The sequence below is a fragment of the Podarcis liolepis genome, assembly GCF_965112155.1.
Source record: "Podarcis liolepis genome assembly, chromosome: 12".
NCBI lineage: Eukaryota > Metazoa > Chordata > Lepidosauria > Squamata > Lacertidae > Podarcis > Podarcis liolepis.
The window spans coordinates 53,108,050-53,130,417 of record NC_139563.1 but is presented as its reverse complement, the minus strand read 5'-3'; the positions used below and the strand labels follow the sequence as shown (position 1 = coordinate 53,130,417).

The following is a 22,368-nucleotide window of genomic DNA, read 5'->3' as shown; positions in this document are numbered from 1 at the left end:
TCTGTAACATGAAGTCCTATATGCCATTACCTGTAACAATTGCATGCCCATTTTTCTCTCTGCAAATCCAGGGACAGTTTTGAGTTGGCCTGGGAGCACATAAGCTGCTCTTATTTCTGCATTAGTACAGCGGATGAACAGCTTCCCTGGGGACTGATATTGTCTGATCTATTACCTGCTTCAACAGGTGAATATGAGCCTACATCCAAAGAGCCAAGCTATCAATTTTTCAAATCCAAAGGGGCTTTCAAGTTTGTGTTTCTCAAACAGCTGCCCATCATGCCATATGGCAATACCTTTTGAAACTGATAGGACTTTCAAAGGCAGTCTGTGATTTAGCCTGGATGATCTGCTCTTCAGAAATAAAGATAAAAAAATCCCACTAGGCATGACCAGATCATTGGGATATCTGAACTTTGGATCCTGATTATGATATTTTGAATCTCCACAGTTACCTCTAGAGCAGGATTGTGTAGGGAAGTGATATGCAGCTCCATGCTACATAGCCAAGTAGATTGTCCATTGATACGCTATGCCCCTGAGGAATTTTAGACCTAATTTTTAGTGTTCAGAATTTCTCTCTTGGGATATTAATTGTTGGCTCAACTCTCTGAAGACTGAATAGACAGCTTACAATAATATTTTCAAGGTAGACTTTTTATGACTAATAAAAAGCTAGAAAGATGCATTCATCAATTCCAGATAGTTTCATAAAAGGAATAGCCTCTATAGCGACATGGTTTTATATCATTTTAAAAGTGGAATAATATACAGTACCATACCTGTATGTGAAGCCACATTCTTATTTCATGAAAGATACTGAACTTTCATTCAATCAGTAATCTAAAAACTACTAAAAGCATATAGTCATAACAAATAACCTTTACACATAAAGGTGGTGATTAATGATAGCCAAGCCATAAATCTTGGTTATCACATTTTCTCTGAGAAAATGGAGAGAACAGGAGATCTGATGCTCTCAAAAGGTTGCTTTCCACACTGGGAAGCCGAGAAGTTTTGAGGGACCCAGATGGGGATAGTGACTTAGAGCAAGGAATTTCAAACATGCCCAAACACCAGATAGTAGTAGGGGGTCAGTTCTTAGGGTACTTGATAAGCAAAAGCTCCCTTTCTTTAATTACTTTTGTGACTGTTATAAATTACAACTGAGGCAGTTAAAATTTACATCTGGAATGTGAGATGACTGCTGGCTTAAGAAGAGAAGATCACTAAAAGGTTGAAAGCAAAAAAAAAAAACCACCCGCATCTTTTAATTGTTTGTACCCAACAAAGATTCTCAACAGCTAATGGTCTTCTACTCTGGGTTACTGAGGGGATTGTTTGCACATGAAGGTGATAGGTGGATGGTGTAGGACCCTGTGTGATAGGCAGGTAAGTAAGATTTCCCAGGGTGGGAGGCTGGGAGAAGAAAGGGAAGCTCTCAGGTGAGAGCTGGGAGGGTCCACACCATTCTGTGTAAGACAAGGATTAAGATCTACCTTTGTATTTTCTTTGTTCTATCTTTGTTTTGTTGTTGGTTTTTGTTTTTATTTAGATTAGTTTGTTTGTTTTATTGTATTGTATGATGAAAAGAGTCAATAAAATTTATGGGGGGAAATAATAAAATAAAATACTGTCTTTTGATGCTAACCCTTCCCCAGTTTGTCCATACACAACTAATTCCATGGGCCACGGGAATCACTTAATCTAGTCACTTGGGCTGGAATCCTAAAGGGAGGGGAGAAATTTAAAGGTGGTTTAACTGCTTTATCCTATAACTTGCCAGGCTTGAGCAGGCATGGCAGGACAGAGCAGTGTGTTGTGTTTCTCCCTTCATTTTGGGGGCTATTAAAAAGTATTAGAATTTGTTTTGTATTTGATTTAGGCTCCCAAATGCATCTAAATATCTTCCCAGTTTGATGGCCTGTGAGATGACTGCTATTGCTTTGCATTCTTCAGGGAACGAAGCCACTTCCCAGTCTTCTCACAACGTATCCCCGTCTGGCCCTATGGACATCAGAGTGTCAAAGGAACCCAGGGTGGCAGAGACGGAATTCCAGTCTATCCTACGACCCTTGAACATTGTGACAAGGAACACAGGATTGGAGCCTCAAGCTCTCATTGTATTAAGGAATAACAGTCAGCTTAACAAATAAAAAGGAATGTTAGTGAAGATGAGCAATATTTGAAGAACTGTGCATAATTTCGGTTATACTCTTCATGTGTCTTTCGATAAGATCCCAGGATAGAGGGGAAAAACAACAAGTCTAACTTGAAATGCACAGTTCTGACACTGCGTTCTGCATGTGTCTTTACAGCTCATAAACCATAAATTCCTTCTATCCCAATGTCTTATTTTAATGAGTTTTTGTAGTTAAAAGTAATTGTGAAGTTTTGAAATATTTACTGTTTTCTACTGCACTCTGCTGGAAGTACTTGTGCCACTTCTGCACACACAGGCCAGAAAACTGAATACTCCAAATGCAATACAGTTTATTTGCATCTTGACACATACTCCTTTTTCAGTACTAGAAAATTTCAAACTAGATGCCTTAAACTATGCAGACAGACACATTCTAAGTTGTCCTAAATAACTGCTAACAAAACACTGAATCCCAAGCTGTTATTCTTCAGTATGTTACATGGCAGTATCAGTACTTCAAACAGATATATGCTTTTTCATAATAAATAACCCATAAATAACCCATAAGTTTAAAAATAAGCTTTTTGGAGGGCAGACTATAGGTATTCCAACCATACAACTGTCAAAACAAAAGTTGATATATGCTCATGGAGAATAAATCCATTTGAATAGGTACAGAACCATCAGGAGTCAATAAAAATGTGACAAACTTAATTTCACAATCTCCTAGAAACAACAAGGGGAACTCCTCCTGTCTTAAGCCATACGCTGGCATTAAACCCAGCGTGCACAATGCGCTTTGAAACTTTCATTAATATATGCTAAAATATTTGAGTTCAATGGCTTGGACAAAAGAGCATGAAAAGACCCCTTTTCCTTTCCTTTTTCTTTTCTTTTTTCTGAATAAATTTAAATATCTTAAAGAGTCTGCAAGGAAGGCAATTAAACAAAAAATTCTTTTACAAAGAATATAAAAAGGTCTCAGCATATTTTGTTTATAGATTCTGCTAGTAAAGCAGAATAAATAGAATGACAATTCAAAAATCCATATGTAGAATGAGCTACCTGAATTTTTTGATGCTCGGCTTTTTGGACCATTGAGCTATTATGCTCTTAGACAATGATGACATAATCCAGCAAAGACAATACATCCACAGAAAAAGCTTCCATATGCGGATTCCCTATTGGATAAGGAACTGTGCATGATGCACTGGGCTGACGCCCAATGCTGTCAGATTCATTATTTTGCAAAACTATATGATCTGGTTATATTATCAACAACCATCAAAGCTGGGAATTCTGGCTACCTCTGAAAACTTGTGAACACATCTCCCTATGCTCCATATAGCCACATCCTCTATTCCTTACATCACAGATGGGAAACTAGATCCGGCCTGCAGGCCAGATGCTTGGTTCCCCCGCCTGCTAATCACCTGTGTTGACATCACTTTGATGTCAGGTGCCCATTTTTGCTTCTTAGCGTGGCAAGTCGCACTACCAAGTATCATTCAAGCAACTTCAAGAAGGACTTGAAGTTACTACCAGCTGACTGGCACAGACTTCGAGCTCAATTTTTTTGCAAGGGTAGAACTCAGTACAGCAGCCGAACTTGAACTCAGCACCTATCAGCTGTTAGGTGGTGACTTCCAGTGCCACTTTCTGCTGTGATTGGCTTACCTTTCCCGCCCCGACCTGGCCACAGTGATCCATGTGATGGTCACCTCCAGGCTTGACTACTGTAATTCGCTCTGCGCGGGGCTGCCCTTGAAGCTGTCCCAGAAACTCCAGCGGGTGCAGAATGCTCCAGCGAGGCTCCTCACAGGGTCTCTGCCATGGGAGCATATTCACCCAGTGCTTTTCCAGCTGCACTGGCTCCCGGTGGAGTACAGGGTCAGATTTAAGGTGCTGCTTTTGACCTTTAAAGCCCTTCACGGCCTAGGACCCTCGTACCTATGGGACCACCACTCCCGGTATGCCCCACGGAGAGCCTCAAGGTCCATAAATAGCAACACCCTAGTGGTCCCGGGCCCTAAGGAAGGTAGATTAGCTTCAACCAAAGCCAGGGCCTTTTCAACACTGGCTCCAGCCTGGTGGAATGCTCTGTCTCATGAGACCAGGGCCCTGCAGGATCTGATTTCTTTCCGCAGGCCCTGTAAGAGAGTTGTTCCACCTGGCCTTTGGCCTGGAGACAATTTGATTCCCTCCCCCTCTTTCTTTTTTCTTTTTCCTTTCTCCTCCTGTGATGAGGCTGCATTTTAATATTTTAATGTTTCAATATTTTAATGTTGTCTTTTAATCTTGTTTTTAAGTTGTATTCATTCAACTTGTTTTTATTATTGCTTGTTAGCTGCCCTGAGCCCGGCCTTGGCTGGGGAGGGCGGGGTATAAATAATAATAATAATAATAATAATAATAATAATAATAATAATACAGTGGTGCCCCGCAAGACGAATGCTTCACAAGGCGGAAAACTCGCTAGACGAAAGAGTTTTCCGTTTTGGAGGTGCTTCGCAAAACGAATTTCCTATGGGCTTGCTTCGCAAGACGACAATGTCTTGCGAGTTCCTGCTGGTTTTTCCCCCTCCCCCCCTTTTTCTAAGCCGCTAAGCCGCTTATCAGCTGATCCAATCAGCAGATAAGCCGCTAAAAGCCGCTAATAGCGCTAATCCGCTAATCCTTCAATGGGCTTGCTTCGCAAGACGAAAAAAACCGCTAGACGAAGAGAATCACAGAACGGATTCTTTTCGTCTTGCGAGGCACCACTGTAATGATAATAATAATAATAATAATAATAATAATAATAATAATAATCTACAGAGAATTCAGCTGACAGGGAATTCAGTAGCACAGCCTATCCCAGCAGGTTGTGACAACAAGCCTTCTTGCCAATTCACAATCAAGAGTGTGCTTTAAGGTTAGTTGTGGAGCAGGTGGGCATGGTTTGGAGGGGAAACAGCATTGCGGGCCAAACTGGGAGCAATGCCAGGCCCAATTAGGCACGCAAGCTGGAGGTTCCACATGCCTGCCTTACATCTTTAGTCTAATGAACAAACATTTGCACTTCAGGGTGCAAACATGTTATGTAAGAGCAGTTTAACTGGTCACAATAAAATAATGTGTTAGCAAGAGTAATTACTGAAGTACAAATAAAACACTTGTCCAAGAAAGCTGTGTGAAAGCCGGTACATTCAATTTGAAGCAAAACTACTGGTATCTGAAGAAGTGTACAGGCACACGAAAACTTATACCCAGAACAAACTTCGTTGGTCTCTAAGGTGCTACTGGACAATTTTTTAATTTTTTTATTTATTTCGACAGCAAAACTACTGAACTTGGTACATGAGAACATCACAAATATTTCATGCTTTAAACAGCATATATTTTCTTTAAAATGTGTCATATAAAATAGCCAACCATAGGTATTATTTTGTCCAAAACTATATTAAGAAATTTATAAATTAAGAAGTGGGGTGTTCTAATCAATTTGTTACCCCCAATTTTTCCAACTACCATTTTCTTTACCACAGCTGTATTAGCACTAACCCCCTAAAATAGCTCTGCTATATTCCATAATAGGGCAATTAAATGATACATAATAGAGACATGCTGTCAAAATGTAGAAATTACTAGTTATGTGTAAGTAAATGGTAAGGAGCATACAATGGTGCCAACAGGAATAACTCTGAAGAATAAACTTTGTTCTCATTTGTTTTTTTCCCAAGTTTGTGTAGTTAAGTCACCATTTATACTCTCACATAACTCTACTTTTTGTTTGAAAGGTTTAAACTGGGAAATGGCAGCAAAGGTTATTCCTCAGAGATAGCAGCAGCTAGAAGCTTGAGATGTGTCTGTGTTGATGCTAAAGAACATAAAACTAGAGAAACAAAAAAAAGTTTGATAAAGAAGTGTATTCAGGTTTGTTAAGTTATGTATACTCTGCTTTTCAAACAAGTTTTTAAGAAGGTTCACTTATTTTACTCCCAAAGAAAATTTGTTCCTATTACGTTTATTTTCCCGCACAGAATACAATATTAAAGCCAAAGTTCAATTTTAAAAATTCAAACCTCTAATTACATGTACTTATTGTCAATATTAGTTTAACTGTATTTACACTACGTAGAATAGTTGCAAGTATGTTAATCTAGAACAGACACATATTGGTCATAATACAGAGAACTACAGACCCAACATTACTTTGGAATTGTGTTTCTTAAGGTTTCAGGCTTGCTGGAACTACTTTGATTTTTACTACATCACCAAAAAACAGGTGCCAAAAGGTAGCTGAGCTGAGAACAAGGTGTTCTGGCCATATGCTCGGCCCAAGAATTTGTGTCAGAGGCAGTTTGCCATACAGTGAAGGAGGAAACTGCTGGTTGTGTGAAAAGTTTACAGCGCCCCCCTGCCCTGGCTTGGTGTCAGGAAACTAGTCTCATGTTTCTATGGGTCCTAAGCAATACATTGGGATGCGGGTGGCACTGTGGGTTAAACCACAGAGCCTAGGACTTGCCAATCAGAAGGTTGGCGGTTTGAATCCCCGCAACAGGGTGAGCTCCCGTTGCTCGGTCCCTGCTCCTGCCAACCTAGCAGTTTGAAAGCACGTCAAAGTGCAAGAAGATAAATAGGTACCGCTCTGGCAGGAAGGTAAACGGCGTTTCCGTGTGCTGCTCTGGTTCACCAGAAGCGGCTTAGTCATGCTGGCCACATGACCCAGAAGCTGTCTGCAGACAAACGCCGGCTCCCTTGGCCAATAGAGCGAGATGAGCGCCGCAACCCCAGGGTCGGTCACGACTGGAACCAACAGTCAGGGGTCCCTTTACCTTTAAGCAATACAATGGGAAATAACAATGGCTCTTATGAAAGAATAAAGCAACAGTAGTTTTTGAAGGAGAACCAGATGTCAAGAAGGAAAACGCATTTTTAAAATGAAGCAATTGGAATTACTAATAACACAATCCTATAAAACAGCTACTCTAAAGTCAGCCCATTGAGTTCAATAGGATGTATTCCCAGATAAATTTGGATAGGATTGCAGCATAAATGATTAATCTATTTCAGTTTTTAAAAGGCGTTTCACTTCCTGTGTGTCGAATGATACCCAAACGATTATTCTACAGGTTGGAGGGGGGGAGGTGAATTTTGCTCATTTTCCTCCTTGCAGACCCTAAGACCATCTTCCACACTGTTCTGGAGGGAGCACAGGGAGAAGGCAGCTGGTGAAAACCCACCACACCCTTATTCCAGCAGAAGCTTCCACTGGATCTCAGTGGAGCTTTACCATTCACAGAAGGTTTTCAACCAAGGTTTTTGCCTGTTTTTTATGCAGGTATCTCGTTGCTCAATAAAACATCCTCACTACAGTATGTGGTCTTCACAGACCAACACTTCCCCCCTCTCTTTCAAAAATGAGAAATACTTTTGCTATGGGTTTCATGGGGTGGGGGGGAATGCAGGAGATTAATGTAAGAAAGTACAAATACAAATAAATGACACTATCTTCATGTCTGTGCCATATATCAAAACAGGATAATTATTTAAAGAAATGTATTCATCCCTTGTATATAGGCAAAAATATGCAAAGGAAATTATGTTCTACAGTTCTGATTTTAAAAGGGAAGAACTGCATTACAAACCTAGAGTTTTGGGGTGTCTAAAAGAACACGGGCTACATTAAGTGCTTTACAATGCCAATGGTTTTTTTTTTTTTTCAAGACAGCTGCATTGCCAATACAAGGCCCTTTTGTGAAAGTAAACCAATCAAGTTGGCACACTGTTCCAATTTCCTTTCTAGGACAAGCCTCTAAAGCTGATAAATATGATACAGCTCAGCTACATCCTTGGCTTCCTATAAAAGGAAACAGGATGATCTATCCTACTTACAGATGCAAATGCTATTGCTTGAATATATTTCTGAAATGGAACCAAGTGAAGTCATTTCTGCAAGCTAGAACTTCCAAGTGAATTATTATTTGAGAAAAGCCATTGCTCCAGTTATTAAGCAAGTTTGATAACTGAAGATATATGGATTTCTAAATACCTGAAGCACTTAAGACTGGAAGAAAGAAGTTGCAATTTGATTATGACTCCCTAAAGCTAATGAAAATAAAAAATACATTGTGCTCAAGGCTGTATGGGGGGGCCTGGAACATTCCCAATATTAAGAACCTAGGCAACATGAAACTTTGCATTTCATAAAAATAAAAACAACCAGTAGATGCATCTTATTAACTGAATGCCAATTTTACTCTTCATAGAAAGAAATGTCCTTAACATTGAAAGAAAACTCAACATGACCTAACATTTTTATGGAGTTGGACATCTGGAGAAAGCATACAATCACCTGAACTTTCTTACTTCCCTATTCCCATAGAAATCCAAATACAGAATTAAGTACTGATCTAAGCTTATTGACAATTATTTTATCAAACTGCAAGATCACATTACAACAGTGTGCAATCTTCCTACCCTTCCCCCAGCTCAGCTGATTGGAGATTACAGATCAGATCAGCAGCAAGAAGGGAATTGCACTAAGTCCCACTGCTGAGCTGCACATGAAGGAAGACATCACTCTCGTATTCCATGAACAGCTCAAAATGCTCCTGTGCTGTGAAAAAAAGGGAGCTCCTTTCATATACCAAAACATGGAAGTAAAGTGAGCTACCCATGGAAGAAGAGAGTGACCTATTCGTCCCTGGGAAGCTCCCTGCAGTTCTGTGTTGCATGCTGAATGGAAGGAGCAATTAATGTTATCACGGGACTGGAGGAACTCTAATTCAAGGAAATACTATTTGGGGGGGGGGGGATTTTATTTTAGAAAAATGGAACGAGGATGACATTGTAGAGGTCTATACAATTATGTATGGTGTGGAGTAAGGAGATACAGTGGTATACCTCGGGTACATACACTTCAGGTTACATACGCTTCAGGTTACACATTCATGTAAGTTAGTTATTTATATTTGTTTTTAAAGTTTGGCTGATTTATGTTTTAATTGTGATGACTATTTGTATGTTTGTTTTTTAAAATTGTTTTGTAGATTTTAGCTGTGTTTTATTTACAATTTTATTTGTGCATTGCTTAGAAAGCTCCTGATTAAGCAGCTTATAAACCTTCTAATAAATAAATAACTTTTTTTAAACATGAGTTTGTGGTTCGAGGACCCGACCCAGGCGAAGTGAAATAAAGACACGAGGACACGGGATATAAGGTTAATGGGCTAAAAAAGGCCACAACTTTATTGGTTACAGCAATTGAAAAGGTATTGGCTTAGGCATTGGATCGAAACAAGTGGGTTATTCACCAGTAGGTGGAGCCTGTTGATGCTAATCCAACTATAGGCTCACCCCTGCTGTCACCGAGGGTCGTGCCAAGGCCTCCCGCCAAGCAGGCATCGGACGGAATACACGACCCCCAGATTCCTTTAACGGAATACCCCTAAAAATTGAAGGCATAGGCGATGGCCACACCTAGCACTTCCACACACCGCAACACATTATTCCAATGCCTAACCTACCCACCAATACCACAAAAGTTGTGACGATTGCTACGAGGTAGGCGAAAAAACCAAAAAGCCTAATGCCAAATGGAAAAACTCCTACCAGGCCCCCTAGACAACCAGGGCGACCAACCTAAGGTCCATAGCAAGGCCAAAAACCTAAGCCCTAACTAAAAGGGAGTGGAGGGTGGGTGACTCGCGATGGGCGAAGGAAGAATGAGGCCGGGGAAGGCTGCCGCTGCAGCAAAATGCTGCTGAACACGCCCCCTCCGTGGCTCCTGGTTGGATGGCCACCGAGGGGGCGTGAGCGCCAGCCAGGCGAGCGGGCGGCAGGGGGCCACGCCCCCTGCTAGCCGGAGCTCGGGCCCCGACCACAACCCCTCCCCTCTCTTTCAGGGAGGAGAGTCTTTGCTACCACACAAATGGTGATAGCTACCAGTTTAGTTGGCTTTAAAAGTGCAATAGACAAGTTCATAGAGAAGGAGTCTATCAATACTTATTGGTCATGATTTGTTATATGCATTCCAGGTTCATAGGCAGAATGCCAATGAGTAACAGTTGCTGGGGAGTAACAACAGAAAAGGTCTAATGCTTTCATGCCCTGCTTCTGGATTTCCCAAAAGTTCCTAGCTGCCCTCCACCGGAAATGAGATTAAACTATAGTCTGATACGGTAACACTCTTATGTTCTTTACTGAGGCAGAAACTCAAACTGTATTCCATCTTGCAACAGTATATCAGTTGATTTGCTTTCAATTACTTCAGCTATTGCCTTTGAAAGACCCAGGATGTAAATACATTTGCAAAAGGAGACTGTTCGTCTCAAGATTATTTTGTTGTGGATGTTACATCAGTTAAACCATTCCATCAGTTTACAGTATACCATAAATGTTTACATGAGCTCTGAACTATAAAATATTTTCACATAACTATTTCAGCTCGGAAAGAATGATGCACTGTCAAAGTTTGCGAGAGCTCAGAGTAGCAATTCAGTATCTGAAGATCAAATAAAAACCACTGCAGATCATCTGGAAAGTTGCAGGGAATATTAGGTTAAACAAATTACTGTTCCATGGTCTCTCAGCTGGTAAATGTAACCAGGAAGGTATCGCTTATGTATTTTAAAACTATGTGTTTAGTGTGGGGGAAGACATTAAAGAGTCAGGCTCATAACCCAACTATACTGACCTGTCTGTAAGTTCCCTCTAACAAGGTGTCCAGATGTTGCAGAGGAGCTTGGGTTTTATCTTTAAACCGAGTCAGCAGTCGTCGTTCAATAGCTCTAAACTGTACGGCTCTTTCAGATAATAGTTGCTCATATTTAACAGCATTCAAGCGCAGCTACAATTAAGCAGGTTTTTGAAGGAAAAAGTTAAAAATATTCCAAAATGCAATAATATTTTCACATGACACATTTATAACAAACAGGTGGAGAACAACCGCATTTCTGGAAGTTTTACTGTAGTGATTCGTAGAGTGCTTTTCTATGGTAAGGTAGTCAGTCTGAAGATCGGTAATTTCACACTCATCATCAGATCAACTAACAGGCTAGAATAATGCCAGGTATTACCAAAATTGAAAATAATTGTTGACAGTGAAGGCAATCTGCTGTAATGCATGATAATCTTACCATGGGTTTTCATGACAGAGGTGAAATTATCTCGTCATCAGCAGGTTATGAATTATTTCAGTACACTGGATCTGCAGCACATATGCTCAATGATATTTTACTAGCTGCGGCAGAAATCAGGCACAGTATTTTAAAATGTTTAAAGCACTGTTTTAGGAATAGATTTTTATTTTTAGGGGAGGGCAATTTTTAATATATATCAAATGTCAATCCAATATCAAAACAACTCATTTTCCTGTCTATAATGACTGTGCCAAGTGTGCCTAAGAGTTTTGAAGAATATGTTAATATACTATTGGTTTGGCAAAGATTATTAGAAATGAGATGCTGACTTTCACAGCCCAAACAGCCCTGACATAATCTCCATTCCACTTTATAAAAACATATACAAAGCCATTAAGGGCTTGAAGATGGGTCACCATGAGCCTACACACCATGACTGCAGCCCCTATAAATGCACTGGTTTATAAAAATGCAGCCTGTGTAAAAAACACTTCTTTAAGTTTAAACAATTGCAACAGCTCAAAGTAACAACTGAAAAAGTCCCCAGCCAAATTTCATTACAAAATCACAAATGTTAATATGCATACCTCAAAATGATGATCGATTACTTCAAAATATTCTTGTAAGGGGATTGGGCCAGAAAAAGTACATGCAAAGTCTTTGCAGTTTTGTTTCCTAAAATGTTCTTCAAGACGCACAGTGAGTTCTTTCACAATTAGCCAAAGGTCTTCTAACTGCTCACTTTGAATTCTGTAGCGCTCTTGAAAATGAAAATGAAAAACAAAATAAAAATTAGTAGCTGATTCACTATGAGTTACTAAGTAGGGCCACTTTTTAAAAAAAATGAATTTAGTTATACACAAGACAGAAAAAGACAAACAAGAATATATATATATATATATATATATATATATATATATATATATATATATATAAAAACTGAAGACTATAGGAGCAGAGCATAAAGGTGAGGTGCACATGTACATACAGCCATACTTGATAACAGTTCTACTTACGTTGTTGCTATTATTATTATTATTACTATTAATATTATTATTAGTTTAATGAATATAGTATTTCTGGATTCCACCTGCGAAAAAAAATTCTGTGTTCATAACTTTGCATGTTTAATAGTTCCCCTTCCCCCATCTCTTCCACCAATAGCATCAATTTAAATACCGTATTTAAACACTTTTTCAGCAATATGGTGGGAATTCTGTGTCACAATTATCACAATTACAAACATGCTTTATGGAATTCACTGTTGTCAATTACACTGAGATGCCTGCTGCAATTCTGCCTTCCTTCCTTGCTCCAAATTCTGGGGACATTCTCCAGTAGCAAGCTAGAGAATGAAACCTCTTTTAATATTTCCTGCTTTCAGGAATCAGGTAAACAAGCATTGGGTTTTTTCACGAACCAGGGGTACTTCCATTCCATCATTATCGTTCAGGAGTGACTTCACACATACACACACATCTGTCAACAGAGGGCAATAGTTAATGCATGTGATGAAGTGAACACTAGCCTACAAAAGCCTATTGCAATAAGAATTCCTAATTTTAAGGTGCCACAAGATTCTCTGTGATATAGGCACCAGGCAAAAACATTCCTCTCCTCCCAGTCCTTTGGCTAATTAAAAAAAGGGGGCCTTTTAAGCTAGGGGATATTGTTTTTGTTTGTTATTATGGAGTGCATTGTTGTATTTTTATACTGTAAACCGCTCTGTGATCTTCGGATGTAGGGTGGTATAGAAATTTAATTAATTTGTTTATTTATTATGTAACAAAAACACTTCTTTGGAAGTTGTTAGTTCACATGGATTTCAAGCTCTGATTTCCAACTTAAAATGGTTCTTGTTAATGCTAACCAATGGTTCATGGTTCAATAAATTTGAAGAGGCAGGAGGAAGGGCCATGTGTGTCCAAGGGTTTCTCCCAAACTCAATCATAGTTAAAAGATAGGAGACCTGTTTGCATTGACCCTAACACATCAATAGTTCAGAACAAGTAGCAAAATTTTACATCCAGGACATTTGAAATTAAAAACTGAACAATTCAGGGTATGCTCAGTTGATAGCTAGGATACAATATGGAAAATACGCTTTAAAAATTCAGCCTGGAAAAATGCTACCATATTGGAAAATGGCAGCTCTCTTTTTCCATTTAGCTAAAAGGACCCATACCTCTGAAACAAGCGCGATTTATCTGAAATGGATTGAGAATTCTCACATTCAGAATCATAAGATGATCTCAAAAAAGATTTCTGGGTAGGATTTTAAAACCTAACATTTATTAGGTCTTTCCATATCTCAGCTATCAAAATAATATGCCCTGCAATTTTCTATGATCAGGTAAAATTCTAATCTCATTTGACTACAAGGAATCTTAATAGAGAAAGGACTCTAAAGTGCATATCCATCTTAAAGAGCAAAACATCATAGCTACCAAGGAGTGGGATTCTGCATCTTATATCAAGCAAATTAAAAGTTTTGTGGTTGATGCTTCACGCATATCATCCCTTAATAAAAATGGGCCAATTAAATGGCCAGGTATACAGCAACAGTACTGTAGTTTCAAGCTAATTCTGAAAATGCTATGTTTATAGTAATCTTTTCAAAATATGTAAGAGAACAGTTGTGAGGAAAAATAAGAGGAAGGGTGGAAATGAGGAGGGGATATTTAAAAAAAACCTTAAAATGTTCTACTTTTTAGAAGTTTGGCCAAGTTTTTTATTTTTAAAAAAGATGAGGCTTATAACTTTACTTATTAAGCAATTCATAAGATTAGCAATCCAAGATTGTATAACATTTCTACTGGCACAGTTCCCAGAAAATGCATTTCATAGATGGGACAATGACAAATTATATTTACAGTACACAAGGAAAATAGGCAGGTTTCATATAAAAGCATGTCCTTTTAAAAGCTGAAAACCATTTGTTAATGATAACATACCATCTTATTTTCATTATGCTAGAAATATATCTAGGAATAATGACCAGACATTTTGAACAAAACTTCCCTCATCTAAAATTAGTCCCTGAGTCAAATTTAGGCAAAAAAAAGAGGTCATCAGCGGTTTTAAAATTGTATTGACCAGCAGGAAAATACAGCAGACAACTCCACTGAAGTGTAATGCTAGGATAAAACTAATGGCTTATTTGATCTATTACAAAGAGAAACAAAACTCTGAAAAAATCTATAGCATATAAATGAAATAGAGTTCTTTAGTTGTACAATTCTGCTGGAAACAGCAAAAGAGTATCTGTTACTTACAGGCCTACATTCTAAGATTATGAAAACAGGTATGTTCGAGGAAAGCAGCTTTTCCCTCAAAATATTAAATATTAAATTTTATACAGAAGGACAGATGCACACTAGCTGTTCAAGCATTCTAAGTCATGTTTGTGTAAGCCCAAACCATGCTTAATACTGAGCGCAGCTAATTGTTTTTAAGAACCTACGGGATATTATGAATGCCACAAGCACCCATAAATCACCCTTCTCAGCAATGAAATACTTATTGAAAGTTGGATGAAGGGGCATATTTTTCAAGAATTTTAGTAAACAGTTATTTGTGTCAAGAAACCAAAAAGTTGTCAGCTCCTGGGATCTCTGACACGGTTAAACAACTTGTGAGCGTAGGAGTCAATCTCTCACCCAAAAGCCACATAAAAGCCCTAATGGGCATGGGATATAATTATTTCTGAGACAGTTGTAATTTATAACTGAGTTTTGTCCATCTGCTCGTGGAAATTTACATTCAATATGAGACTTGCTTTCTGGTTTGGGAGTTGGACTACATCAACCTCAAGGTACCTTCCAATTCTACAATACTATGAACTTCGTGTCAAATGTAAATTATTCTCCCAACAGTAATCTTTACAGAATCCCAGATGGTAAAAGAGTAAAGTAGAAGCATGGGTACACGGGTTTTATGGTGCAGCAGTTTCTAGACACTATTGCATCAAACACTAGGGTATGCTTCAAGCATCTGTACTGTGGGAAAGCTTATACTGAGACAGCAAGCATCAAGCCAGGTCTATAAATAAACAAACCCAAATGGAAAAGAAAATTATTAGTGGGAGAAAAGATGGGAAGATAAAGCTCCCTGTTCAAGCTAAAAGGTTACAATACACTTCAGCTAGCCAATGCCTCTGGTGGGATACTTAAAGCTTCTTTTCCTTTCATTAATAAATGAACACTTATTCCCATCAGCTGAGATCTTGTTTGCACATGTATATCATTTAAGCTACCAATTCTGTAAAACAAGAATCCAAATAACCAATTCTAATTTTAGCTTACACGTAAAACTATTTACAAAAAAAATTACAAGTCTTCTCAGATCTTTGTTATGGAATGTTCCAGTTACTTCAACTGTTTAAATTTTTTTACTGTCAAACAAATATTAAAAATTATCATACAACACTCAAAGAATGTTCACACAACCAAACACAAACAAAAATGAAGCCTGCAAAAAGTAAACTAATTGATACCATGAGAGTCACTGAATAACTACTTGTCCAGATGTTTCCCATCACAGGATTTATGGTGAAAGATATTAAGGTCTTTTACAGCTTAAGAATTCTTGACATCCGTGTGAATAGAGGAAAGCTCATGCCACCAAACTTAGATAATTCTTCACAGCATTCTAGAATCTAAACAACGAGCTGAAAGGCCCGAGGCTCAGGACGACTGGATTGGTTCCACTGGTGCACCCACACAGTCCTGACGCCATCCCAGTAAGTAGCAAAGAGGCCACTGTCAGGACGGCAGCAACATGGCACCATCCCACGGCACCAGCTACTCCTGACGACTCAATCTGCACACTTTAAACTGGTTTACATAGACCACAGATTTAAAACAAACTTCAAACCCTAGTTTCAATTACTAGTTAACAGTACACCACAATGATTTTAAATGTATTGTCTTTCAAAAGCATATTTTTCATATTTTGAAACAGACAATCAAGTAAGGTTTCTGGTTCTTGTTTTATTATGGATGTTCTACAGTTTTATTACTGGCAAGGTAAAGGTAAAGGGACCCCTGACCATTAGGTCCAGTCATGACTGACTCTGGGGTTACAGCGCCCATCTCGCTTTACTGGCTAAGGGAGCTGGCGTACAGCTTCCGGGTCATGTGGCCAGCATGACTAAGCCGCTTCTGGCGAATCAGAGCAGCGCACAGAAACACCATTTACCTTCCCGCTGGAGCGGTACCTATTTATCTACTTGCACTTTTATGTGCTTTCGAACTGCTAGGTTGGCAGGAGCTGGGACCGAGCAACGGGAGCTCACCCTGTCGCGGTACCAGTAATGACTTGTTAATTTGTATGTTTTGTTTTAGTTTTGCTTTTTTATTTTCTGTCGACTGCTTTGAGGCCCACCAAATGGGGGGAAAGTGGCATATAAATTCAACAACAACAACAACAACAACAACAACAACAACAAAGAAGGCAGGAATGAGAGAAGGGAAAGAGAAGGAGGAACCAAATAGTTGGAATTCAGTCATGAAACAATGGCCAAATACCATTGATTAATAATAATGCTTCTTCAGGATTGTTGAATTATGGCTTCTTTTTTAAAAAAGCTGTAACCAACTTCTCAATGACACAATTACAAGCTCGTGGACCCAGCCTGATATTGCTTCCCTACTAGATTTAACAAGCCATCTAGGACAAAAGCCTAGCATACAAGCCTAGCACACAAGCTGAACCAAGCTTCTTGCCAACATCCTCAGAAGCCAATAACTGAAAAGCTGCACAGGATTTAGTGAACAGGGACCATCTGTGGCAGAAAGAAGTCCTGAATCAGAAGCAAAAGAGGAGGGAGGCTAAGAGGCAGAGATGAGTCAGGCTGGTGAAGAAGACAGGATGTCTCTCCCTAATGCTGCGACAAGCTCCCCTCCTCCTGGTCCTCCAGAACCAAAAGATGTATGAAGAGGGAGGAGCAAAGACAAGTATGCCTGTGGCACCCAATTGCTTGAGGAAGACCAGGGGGAATGGGGAGACCAATGCAACTGTGGGAAGCTGGGGACCTTTAGACTCCACAACTGCCTCATAGGGACAAGAGTTGCAATGCTCATTAGGCCTGGCACTTGTGAGCAGACCTTTTATCTTCTAACAAAGAGTTAACTTCGCTTATTCCATGTGATTTACTGTTGACACCCACCCCTGTCACACTGTGGACAAAAATATTGCACAAACTCTATCATGTGAAGATCTCATCCATTAACTTCAGTTCAACAAGATACTTACGCGATGTTTTTGAAGCAAGTAATGTGACTCGGGAGCCACCTAATAACTGAAATCCTAAAGCATTTAGCTGGTCTTCATCAGCCTGATCAGCAAAGTCTGAAATGAAATGAAATGAAATGTATAATTTACACAATTTGTCCATGCCGTTAACACTGCACCCATAAATCTACTTAGATTTCAAGTTTACAATAGACTTCATATTGCAAATAATTTTGGGTGAGAATGTGCCAATGCATTGTTTCTTATACATTACGTCACTGGACCACAAAGTCCCTTTATCTATCAGATACAAACATTCATGCTGGTTTTACAACTATCCGTTGTTATATAAATTGAATCTAACCCAGACCATAAACTCTATACAATGGATTGGATTCCCATGTGTGGATTCCCATCATATCCACAGCAAACCAAATTGACCAGCATTTAGTTATTTAAATGGTGCATATATTAGAAGCAAAATATATCAATATAAATCATTTGGGTACTGTGTGATAAGAATTTCACATAAAAACCTTCCATGTGGTAAAACAATAATAAAGCTAGCAAAACTTAAGTGGGTTTTGATAAAATTCTAAATGTACAAACTACATTGAGAAACCAATGTTTCTTTCATTTAAGCTTTTAGATAATAAATGGCTCATTACTCAAGCATTCTAGGTAAATCAATCATGTCAGAGGGGCATCCTTAACTGAAGGTCTACCTGGGAAAAGGGTAACAAGGCTGACTGGAGGCTTGTTGGTATCAATAGTTAACTTCTGGCTTGCTGTCTTTGAAGGATGAGCTGGAGAGCAAACTAACCGCAATGGTAATCGAAATTTGCACTGGGAAACTCTTGGTGCACCTGAAACAAATCATGTGTGTCTTGTAATTGTTAAGTCTAAATATACTGAGATTAGGTACAAGGCTTAGTTTAGGGCAACTACTGAAAATAAAAGATCTGCAGGATCATACATATCATATAAACATATCATATAAATGAAAATCTGCAACAAGGAAAAAAATGCAATAACAAAAACCCCAAATATTAAAATAACCTCTGTCTTTAAAAAGGAAGCAAGATTGCAAGAGATATTTTCTTAAATATTAATCTTCTGACCTCAAAATACACAGCAATTTCCTGGCATTATGCTAAGCATCTGAAGAACTTTGAACAGGAGTTCAGTAATTTTTCTCAAATAGCTCTTATTTTGGTTTGTTAACTTTCATCAGCAGTCAGATATAAAAACAAAATCATTCATGCAGATTGTAAAATATCAATAAAAAGTAAAATATGTAATGATCAATAACCAGTTAATCATTTTAATTGGAATTTCATTAGTTGTATAACTGTACCAGAACTATGTAAAAATACAAGCACGCACACACGCGTACAAGCAAGCAAGCAAGTCAGTAAATGGACTGCAATGGTCCACACCATTCAGAGAGGAATAAAATCTGTTTTTCCCCTAGAACATGGGTCACCAAGGCAGTGGGGTCATATTCTTTCCCGCGAGTGACAACCATTCAATTATATAATTGAAAATAAAGTGATACATTTTGACACTATTGCATCCCTTGATCCAATGCTACATTTGCACTGACCCAAGCAATGAAAGTCCACAAGTTATCACACTTCTAATTGACAATTACAGGCTAACCTGGATTTTATTATATTTGCGTATGAATAATTAAATGGCTACAATATCCCTAAAGGAAATTAACATCACAATAGACTTAACATTTGGTTACTCATGCCAGCAAACACAATAAGGATTCCAGTAGCACCTTATTTCAGTAGCAGTTCACAGGCATATACAAACAGTGGGGTCAAATGTCATGAAATGAAGAGGGGAGGGGGGAATCAGAAAATTCAATTGAAATTTGAATGTACAAGAAACAAGCAGTTACCCCTTTTTAAAGTTGCAACAATGGTATTTGGTGACAGAGCCATCTTAGTGTTGCTAAGCTAATTGGCATCTGTAGTGGAACAGAGTATCATCAAAGTATTTTTGAAGTCACTTCTAAAGGGCCAACCAGCAGCTCACATATATACGTTTTTACTTTAAAATAACAACTATCACTAATTTTGATTTTGATTCAGCCTATCATTCACTTACCCTCTGGGTTGAGATCTACCATAACATCAGTGAAAGCAAGAGAGAAAGAAAAGAACAAAATACAACTAATAACAGAAATTCAGAAAAAATCTAATAACTGAGAATGAAAGAGAAGCCTAGCTTCCTTAAGTAAGATGTAGGCTATGCTGCTCCTCCACCACCTCTAAGAAACATGTAACATAAAATATTGGACAGAAAGCTGAGAATATGATGAAGGAAAGCAAAGAGAAAGGAAGAGGACTATGGAGTACCCATGCCAGGAGGAAGATAAGTTAAGAACCAAACACAACAGTGTAGGTCCCACTGAAATATCCAGCAGCGTTAGTTAAAGGGCTACCTGAAGTGGAAAAAATGTTTTATGGCATGTTGGTGAGATATCTTAATTTATTAATGATTCTGTCTGTACTACCAATGGCATGCCTGTGACCCAGAAAGGTCACCGTGTGATTGCTCTCTATAGCTTGTGAACAATTAGGTATTCTAGGTGTCTAACTAGAGATTGGCAAATGAGGGATGGTACCTAAAGCAGTATAGGGATCAAATCATTTTTGCTACAGGCAGCCCCCCATGTATGTGGGGGTTACGTTCCGAGGCACTGTGTGAGCCAGTGAAATTGCATATAATTGAAACCCACTGGAAAAGCCTGCAAACACCCTGTTACGCCCCCCTGTCCCCACTCCACCCTTTTAGCGACATTTCAGTGATGTCTTTATGACGTTTCCGGTCACTGCCGGGTTCAGTACAATGCACACATATTGAAAGCACGTAAATGGGGGCCTGCCTATACTCTACTACAGGGGTCGGCAAGGTTTACCGGGCACGGGCCTGATCACTCCCGCGGAGATCCTCCGTGGGCCAGACTGGCACAGCGCAACACCAGCAATCGTGTCTGCACATGTCCGTGGCACCGGAAATCACTTCTGCGCGTGCCCAGATGCCCAAAATCGAGCCTGCGCAGAAGCGTTTTCCGGCTTCTAGGCTTGCACAGAAGTGTTTTCTGGCGCCGCGGACATGTGCAGACACGATTTCCAGAGCTGCAGAAGAGAGTCTGCAATTCGGGAGTGGCTCATGGGCCGGTTAAGCAACCCTCATGGACCCCTTCCGGCCCATGGGCCTTAGGTTGCCAACCTCTGCTCTACTATACTATCTCTATTTTGTCTGGTGGCTAAAGGTCAGAGATAGACATTTTACAAACCTGGTCTTATTTCCGAGATGTGTGGCAACAAAAATAATAGTGCTCTCCATGATCAGTTTCATAAACTATTCATTATCTGACGTCATTTTTAAGACTCAATGTCTATTACAGAAGTAGACAGCTTATTTTCAGTTTCCGATTCTCAAAATGTTGATTGCAGCAATTTTTATGTTAATAGCCAGTAACATCAGTCTGCTTCTGCAACATTTCTCCTCTCCAGCCCTCCCCTCATGCCCCCTAGATCTGCTCCAAAGGGTCCGCCAATTCTCTGGAACAGATTTTTGAGGTGCACAGGGGATTGCAGAGGGAAGGAAAAGAAGACAGGAAAGGCTCCTCTGTGTGAGCGGATGTCGACTTGCATGATGTTTTAATTATGAATTGCACCTATTTTGGTTGTTAGACAAGTGTTGTAAAAGCCACAGCTATAATTTATTATCTCGTATCACCATGCAGCTTTGCTTAAAATGGCAAAAATATATCATTATAAAGAAGGTGCAACTTCCTTGTGTTTTAAGTTTGTGCCTTAGCTTGGCACTTAACAGAGTGATTCTCCCTTAAACTAACAGATAATTTTCACATCAGTCACAGAATGTGATTAGCAAAACTTCCTTTTATGGGTAACAACATGTGTTAGAGCACCATCTCCCAGAGTACAGCTGAAATAAACATTGTGAAATAAGCAGATAATTTTAATACAGTGGCTTCATTGTTGTCTGAGGAATGCTTCGCTTCCAAAGCATCTTAAGTGCTATTGCTCAGCCAAAATGCAGTGCAGCGTAAGGGAATAACCAGACTTCACAACCGTTTAACCCTCTGGTTCTGTGCAGGAGTGAACAACAATATTGATAAAACATATTTCTGGATTGCTCCACTTTCATCAAAAGTGCTAAAGGTGTAATTAACTTCTAACCCTTAAAGGTGGTCTTTTCCAGTTCATGTTTGAAGAAAATTGATACTTCAGTTGTAGGTGGAAGCTAGTAACAGTTGCTTCTACAAACACACTAAGACAAATTAATGGTGTTACACAGAATAATGTATTTTGAAATGCAAGTTTAACAATCACAATTAAAAACTTAAACACTCACTGCCACCCCTCCCCGTTTATTCAAATTTTCATAATATTTACCTGTTGCTGTGTTATATGAAGCTAGAGCAGTACCTTCCAGATCTGCTGGTGAGATATTCCCCTTTAGAAAGGCAGAGAGTACCACTGTTTTAGATACAGATGACTCTGTAAACACAGATAAAGACAAAAAGGTCAACTGGGGGGAAGACTTCGTGTAACTCTACAAAACCATTTCTAAGGAAATAGTAATTGAATTATAGATCACATGCAGTGCTATCCATCTATAAACAATACATATTTAAATTCCTTAATTCCCACAGAAACACCATAGAAGCCTAGCAATCAGCCTCTTGAGCCATCTAATTCTAGTACATTAGTTTTCTGGCCTCCTGGACAATTTGATGCAATTACATCTATGGATTTACAAGTATCCCAAGCTTATCATCTATAATTATGTCCCTCAAAGTATATATCTAGAACTATA

At 39.0% G+C, this 22,368-nt stretch overlaps 1 protein-coding gene across 5 annotated transcripts in view; it reads right to left on the bottom strand.

Moving 5' to 3' along the window:
- BBS9 (Bardet-Biedl syndrome 9) overlaps window positions 1-22,368 on the bottom strand; it is a 222,502-nt gene that overhangs the window by 154,313 nt on the left and 45,821 nt on the right. For all 5 annotated transcript variants that reach the window (XM_083468777.1, XM_083468776.1, XM_083468774.1 and 2 more), the window contains 5 exons: window positions 21,945-22,049; window positions 18,228-18,368; window positions 17,524-17,619; window positions 11,856-12,028; window positions 10,824-10,976 (listed from right to left, as the gene is read on the bottom strand). In XM_083468777.1, the coding sequence (XP_083324903.1) occupies window positions 10,824-10,976; window positions 11,856-12,028; window positions 17,524-17,619; window positions 18,228-18,368; window positions 21,945-22,049 (668 nt within the window). The remainder of the gene's footprint in view (window positions 1-10,823; window positions 10,977-11,855; window positions 12,029-17,523; window positions 17,620-18,227; window positions 18,369-21,944; window positions 22,050-22,368) is intronic.